Below are 7,094 nucleotides of genomic sequence, written 5' to 3'. Positions count from 1 at the left end.
CAGCTACTAAAAGCAGAGTGTCCCATTCCTGCCCTTTACAGGGTCTGCTGCGTCCTCCCTGGAGTCTGAGATGACCCCCCCAGGTGGCCCTTTCCAGGGAGCTCAGGAATCCACTCCAGTCTTTCTCCTAATCCCTAGCACTGTGTCTGCCTGGCACCAGCCCAGCGAGCATCTGTCACCAGGGATGGCCATGAAAACAGCAGGTTGGAACTCAGGGCCCAGCGGGGAAGGGTTCTGGCTCCACCTCCTGCCTCCTCCCCCATTCTCCTCTCTCACCAATGCCATCTCCATAAACAAAGGGGGAGTGGGGCTGGGGTGGTGGCAGAGGAGTCAGCGAAAGGGAAAGAGTCCGTTGGTGAAACCCCACCCCTGCGTGAGTGAGCAGCACTGAGGTAATGCAGCCCAGCCCTGGCTCCGCTCACTGATATAAGGCAGCCACCAACACAGGTGCACTCAGGAGTGAGCGGATCCTCTGGAGCTTACACAGACAGCGACAGGTGCCTGCAGGTGCTGCCAGCTAAGGAGTCCCGATCCCTTTCTGCCGTTGCCTTGAAAGTACCTAGGGCGTGGCAACATGTCGATGGGGCTGGAGATCGGTGGGGTGGCCCTGTCGGTGGTGGGCTGGGTGGGCACCATCCTGTGCTGTGCACTGCCCATGTGGAGGGTGACGGCCTTCATCGGGAACAACATCGTGACAGCTCAGACCATCTGGGAGGGGCTGTGGATGAACTGCGTGGTGCAGAGCACGGGCCAGATGCAGTGCAAGGTCTACGACTCCATGCTGGCGCTGCCCCAGGACCTGCAGGCGGCTCGCGCCCTGGTGGTGATCGCCATCGTGCTGGCCGTGCTGGGCCTCATGGTTGCCCTCATCGGAGCGCAGTGCACCAGGTGCGTGGAAGATGAGACCACCAAGGCCAAGATCACCATCGTGTCTGGGGTGATCTTCTTGCTGGCTGGGATCATGACCCTCATCCCCGTGTGCTGGTCAGCCAACACCATCATCCGCGAGTTCTACAATCCTTTGGTGTTAGAGTCACAGAAGCGGGAGCTGGGAGCCTCCCTCTACGTGGGCTGGGCAGCTGCAGCACTGCAGCTGTTCGGGGGGGCTCTGCTCTGCTGCTCCTGCCCCCCCAAGGATGAGAAGTACACTCCAGCCAAGATGGCTTACTCTGCTCCCAGATCCACCGGGCCCAGCTACGACAAGAGGAACTACGTGTGAGGGAGGCAGCCCAGCACCCCTCCTGCCTGCCCTGATCCATTCATCAGACTGCTCCTGACTTCACTGCCTCCCCCGCTGCTCTCTGTAGCCCTTAGGACCCCCGGGGAACATGGCCACCCCTTGCTGCCCCAAGGACAACAGTTGGCTGGCTGCTCATCAGACTCTGATTGTCATTCCAAGGGCTGGGTGGAGGAGGAACTGCTCTGTCTCTCTCAGGGCTGCTGGCGAGGGGAAGCAAGACCCTGGCTAAGACTTTCATTTCTGTTTGTAGATATTTTGGCTTTGATCTATTGCACCCCAGCTCTGAGACACCCTCATCCCCACCGGCTGGAGAAACCCCACTGGGCTCCGTCCCTCCTTCAAACCCAACGGATTCCTCCAGCTGTCTCAGCTGGCACCCTGGCAAACCCTCTACCTGCGAGTCAGGCCCCGGGCAGGGAGGGGTGGAAGGGTAACTAAGGGTGAAGAGGTATTTGTGCTAAATGTGCCAGCAGCCTCTCCCAGCTGGCATTGGCTGGGAGCACCCCACCCCACCCCACCCGCCCGCCCGGTCCTTTCTGCAAGGGATAGAGCAGAGGGGAGACACCGTTCAGAGCAGAGTTGGGAGAGGGCAGAGAGAGCAGAGGAGGGTGGTGGGTTCCATGCCCGGCCCCCAAAAGGCTCTGAGCTCTCTCCTGAGTCATCTCTGACGTACGCCCCACTGCTCTGCGCTGGCCAGCGGGAGAGGCGTGGAACACGCTGGGCAGGTGCCAGGCGCTCACCTACCCACCAGGGAGAGAGCTAAACAAGCCGTATCTTAGCGCTGGAGAATGGGGGTGGCTCGTGGCAACGGGGGGAGAAATCTGGCAGAGGTGTGGAGAGGGGCGTGGGTGAATGGGGGAGACCCTTCTGCCAGTGAAGCGCTCTGGGTCAATACTGAGCTGGGTGCGCCCGCCTGCGGGTTTGATGGCTGTGTAAATATGGTTGGTTTATTGTATCTAGGAAAGATTTTTCACCATGATTTGCTTTGTGAAGGAAGCTATTGCTGGGACATGCTGCCTCCTAGCACCCGCCTGCGCTGCTGGAACTTATCCTGGGCCATGGAACAGTAGCTGATCTCTTGGCCTCATGGATCAGCTGATCCTTCTGGGGGCCCTGAGGTGGCTTCTGTGGGAATGAGAGGAATGAAGAGCCCTCCCTTGCCATGGTGGGAAAGGAGGCCAGCAGACACTGGGGCAGGGGTGTGCAGGGCGATCATCTCTCTGAGCACTTGCCTGCCTGCGCTGGACAGGCTGTGCCCTGTTACACGCTTAGACAGTCATGCTTCCACTGCTTTGTACTGAGTTACATTTTTCAATAAAATTGTCCAGTTCCAGTAACAGCTGAGTGACGTGTCCTTCTCCGGCGTATGAAGCAATGTGCTAGAAATCAGCTTGCCCTCCTCTGGCTGCAGGCTGCAGCCCTGGCTCGGGCTTCTGTCTGGAAGGGCAAGGGTGAACCAGAGTGCTCAGGTGAAAGAGACGTGTCAGGTCACTTTTCAGTAAGCCCTCTCCTCTCCCATGGGTTCATGCTGCAAGCTCCCTCTCCACTACCTCCCCAGGCTGGAGCTGGACAGAGGGCCCAGGGGCTTCCCCTTCCCCAGGTCCCACTGAGTGACAGAGTGGGGTCCCATTCCAATGAGGGGGTTCTCTCCCCATGTCCAGAGGCAGGGGGAGGTCTCCCCTGGGGAGATGCTCAGACACTCTTGCCGCCATGAGCTGATGGGTTAACAGACATTGGAGCAGCAGCTCAAGTTCTGCTCTGTTTACTTTCCCTGCCAAGCGTAGTTCAAAGTGTATTTCTTGCCTTGCCTAGGTGGGGACAGGTCTCTTCCCTGTGTGGGGGAAGGGCAGGATTGAGCAAGCAGTTATTTGCATTAGCCTGTTGCCAGCAGAACAGTGTGCGTGAGATGGACAGACCACACCCTCCTGCCCTCCACACTTCACTAGACAGGCAAACGCACACACCCAGGGTGAGCTCCCCCAGCCTGTGTGGGGAGCAGGGAGCTCTGCAAAGGCCCAGCCTGGGCTCCTATGTCGCAAGGAGTGGCAGTGACCAGTACAGTGGCTAGGATTGAGGGGTTCCTGCTCCCCACCCCCCTTCCTCCCTTGTCCCGCTCTGTAACCTACCTGAGAGCTTGTAGCTGGGGAAGTGGCCCTACGGCAGGGGGTGAGTGCAGCTTTCCGAATGGAGCTGCTCATGGAGACTCGCCCTCATCCCACACCTGCCACCTCCCCACACCTCAGGAGCCGCAGAGACTATTTTGGCAGGTGCAGAGATCAGGCCCTGACTGGCTATGTCCTTCACCCCGTGTTACCAAGTAGATGTCCCACCCAGGAAGTGACCCTCCTTTGCAGGCCATGAGAGAGCCCTTCGTGGCGCAGGGGAGCAGTCCGGGGCCCTGCACTCTGGGGATCGGACAGAGTCTAGCCCTGCTGCCCACCCTGAAGAACTGCCATACTCTAACGGATTTGGCACCCGCCTGGCTCTGCTCTCCACAATACCTGGTAGGTCTGCCCGCCTGACCGGCTCGTTCTCCTAGATAATCAGCAACAAAAATGCTCATTGTTTAGGACAAACTGACCTGGTACGTGACTTGCTGGCTTGAGCTGCGCACTGACCAGATGGGGTCAGTAACCAGCTGGGTCCTGGGCCTAGGAGAGGCGGTGTTCTTTGCCTGACCCCTCAGGGCCATTCCATACCCTCGCTGCTGCAATCATGGGCCCAGCACCGCCCTGGCTGTTGCAGTGAACACAAAAGAGGCTATTCAGGTGGCAGGGCAGGGGCAGACCCAGACCCTCTAGCTCTCCAGCCACAACTCTGCCACTGCCCTTTTTAACTTTCCGCTGAGGGCCACAGGGCTCGTCCTCTCCCAGAGAAAACTCAGGACACCTGTGTCTAAAGCATGGACCCCACCTGCTCATCTCCTGACCTCATGGCTCAGCCTGGACCCTGGACACCACAAATATTAACCCCCATATGGGGCATACAAGACCCTGCCCTTGGACCCCACCTCACTGTGGGCTGGTGCCCCTCCTGACCACACACACGCTATCCAGATACACACCAGAGACCCATCCAGCCAAACACGCCACGGAGACCCAGCACCACAGACATCCTTGCAAGAGGAGACTGAGACCCCCGGGGCTTGACACAGGCCGGAAGGGAGAGTACCGGAGTAGAGCAAAAGTGCAGATTATTGTAATCCATGTGCACCAGAGAGTCAAGTGGCCTTGCACCATTAAGAGGCATGTCAGCAAAGGTGAAAGACAGAGGTGGGGCTAGGGATGGAAACTTACCTGGGTATTCCCAGACTTCCTGGTGAAATTGTTGCAAATTAAATCTCTTTACACCCTTAGGGTATGTCTACATTGCAATCAGCTGTGTGAGTGCACACAGGTAGGCATGTCTATGCTAGCTTTCATCTAGCTAGCACGGCTACCGATAGCAATACAGACGTGGCAGCACAGCCCCAGTGCCTGCTAGGAACAGGAGCACGTAACTAGAATTCCAGGTGGGTTTGTACAGCCCTGAGGCCTGCATCTTCACTGCTGTTTTCAGTCATGCTAGCTAGATGACTTAGGCACCTAAACCCCAGCTATAGATCCTATTTTTAGGCACCACTGCAATCCACAAACCTCCACTCGGCTGCCCCTAACCGTCCATAGATACCTAAACTCATGTGGCACCTCCATTTTCAGAGGAAAGCTGCCTCGATGCCTGTATTTCTGCCTCTCGGTATGCACACTGCTGCCTCCCTCTAGGCAGCAGGACCCTCACCAGAGAAGACAGGCAGGAGCACGGATGCCCATCTTGCCTGCAAGGCCTGATCTGGTAGGTATGCTACACTGCAATAAGAGGTTCAGCTCCCATAGGCAGAAATGAATTCGCTTTAATCCAGCAAGCACAGCTCTGAGCACGCCTAGTGGGCAGGGCCCATTCAAAATCCAGCTGGAGGAACAGGAGCTGCCTTCCCCAGTACGTTTAGCCCAGTGCTTAGAGCAGGGGTGGCCAACCTGAGTCTGAGAAGGAGCCAGAATTTACCAATGTACATTTCCAAAGAGCCACAGTAATACGTCAGCAGCCTCCCATCAGCTCCCCCACCTCCCACCGGCTCCCAGTGCCTCCCGCCCACCCACAGCCCCGCCGATCAGCACCTCCCACTCAGCTGTTTCGTGGCGTGCAGGAGGCTTGGGGAGGGCGGGGGGGCGAGGCCCAGGGCATGGCAGGCTGAGGGGAGGGGGCGGGAAGGGGTGGAGTGGGGACAGGGCCTGTGGCAGAGCCAGGGGTTGAGCAGTGAGCACCCCCTGGCCAGTGCCAGGTTTACAACAGCTCCAGTGACGGAGCTGGGCCCATGCCCAGAAGGGGCCCTGGCCTGCTCCGCTTGCACTGCGCCCCAAGACCCCGCTGGCTCCCCCCGTCCACCACTTGCTCCTCTTGGCCTTCCCGCCAGCTGGCCAAGGGCTCCTCTCTGGCCCCTGGCCAGACCCCAGTGCATCTCCAGCTCCGGGCAGTCTCTGCTTCCCACCACCCGTGAGGCCCCACCTGTCTCCCCGGAGCTGAGCCTCCTGGGACTGGTGCAGAAGCCTGGCCAGCCTCAGCCGGGTGTGGGGGGGGGGGAGGGGAGGGGAACAGTGTAGAGAGCTTGGCTGGGCTCCTCCAAACAAGTGCGTCTTGAGGGACCCCGGCTAGGGTGACCAGACAGCAAATGTGAAAAATCAGGACAGAGGGGGGGGGGGGGGGGGGTAATAGGAGCCTATATAAGAAAAAGACCCAAAAATTGGGACTGTCCCTATAAAATCAGGACATCTGGTCACCCTAACCCCGGCCGGGGCAAGTCCTGGCCTGGCTGATCACGCCACTTCCAAGGGTCCGGAGCTATTCCCGGCCCTGGGACCAGCCCTGGCTGCGCTGCCAGCTCCGCCCAGCAGACACAGTCGCCTCCCAGCAGGGCCGGTGAGTGCGGCCGGGAGGCAGGGCTTGGGGGAGTGGGTCTGTGGGCAGCCTGGGGGGGGGGGGGGGGGTGCTGGGCTGTTAAGGGACAGGGAAGATCTGTGTGTGTTGGGGCACTAGGAAGTGGGGGTTCTGTGGGGGGTGCTGGGCAGTTGTGGTGGGGCTGTGGGCAGGGGTGGTGTTGTGCAGGGCACTGTGCATTTGTGGTTGGGTCTCGGGGGGTGCTGGGCATAGTGGGTCCAGAGGGGGCTCTGGCCATAGGGAATCAGGGGTGTTGGGCGGGGGGGCCTGTGTGGTGTGGCGGGGGCCTGCTCCCGAGGGGAAGGGGCATGCTGGCAGCACGGGGCCGGGCAGGCCACTATGCGTCTGGCAATTGCTGCTTTGTAAATAGTGCCCTTGCACTGGGCAGAGCAGGGCCACCCCTGCCATGCCCCATTGCCTCTGGCTGGCCCCTCGCTCCGGGGACTGACCTCCCCGCGCCATGCTCCATTGCCTCTGGCTGGCCCCTCAGCCCGGGGACTGACCTCCCCGCGCCATGCCCCATTGCCTCTGGCTGGCCCCTCGCTCCGGGGACTGACCTCCCCGCGCCATGCTCCATTGCCTCTGGCTGGCCCCTCGCTCCGGGGACTGACCTCCCCGCGCCATGCTCCATTGCCTCTGGCTGGCCCCTCGCTCCGGGGACTGACCTCCCCGCGCCATGCCCCATTGCCTCTGGCTGGCCCCTCGCTCCGGGGACTGACCTCCCCGCGCCATGCTCCATTGCCTCTGGCTGGCCCCTCGCTCCGGGGACTGACCTCCCCGCGCCATGCCCCATTGCCTCTGGCTGGCCCCTCGCTCCGGGGACTGACCTCCCCGCGCCATGCCCCATTGCCTCTGGCTGGCCCCTCGCTCCGGGGACTGACCT

General features: G+C 60.4%; 1 protein-coding gene across 1 annotated transcript; it reads left to right on the top strand.

Moving 5' to 3' along the window:
* Positions 1–574: 574 nt before the first annotated feature.
* LOC135890864 (claudin-3-like) lies at positions 575–1,219 on the top strand. The gene has a single exon (XM_065418328.1). The coding sequence runs from the start codon at positions 575–577 to the stop codon at positions 1,217–1,219; it is 645 nt and encodes a 214-aa protein (XP_065274400.1).
* The last annotated feature ends 5,875 nt before the right edge of the window (positions 1,220–7,094 follow it).

The sequence above is a fragment of the Emys orbicularis genome, chromosome 17 (assembly GCF_028017835.1).
Source record: "Emys orbicularis isolate rEmyOrb1 chromosome 17, rEmyOrb1.hap1, whole genome shotgun sequence".
Taxonomy (NCBI): Eukaryota; Metazoa; Chordata; order Testudines; family Emydidae; genus Emys; species Emys orbicularis.
Note: the sequence above shows the minus strand (reverse complement) of the source record. Positions and strands in the feature narration are given on the sequence as shown.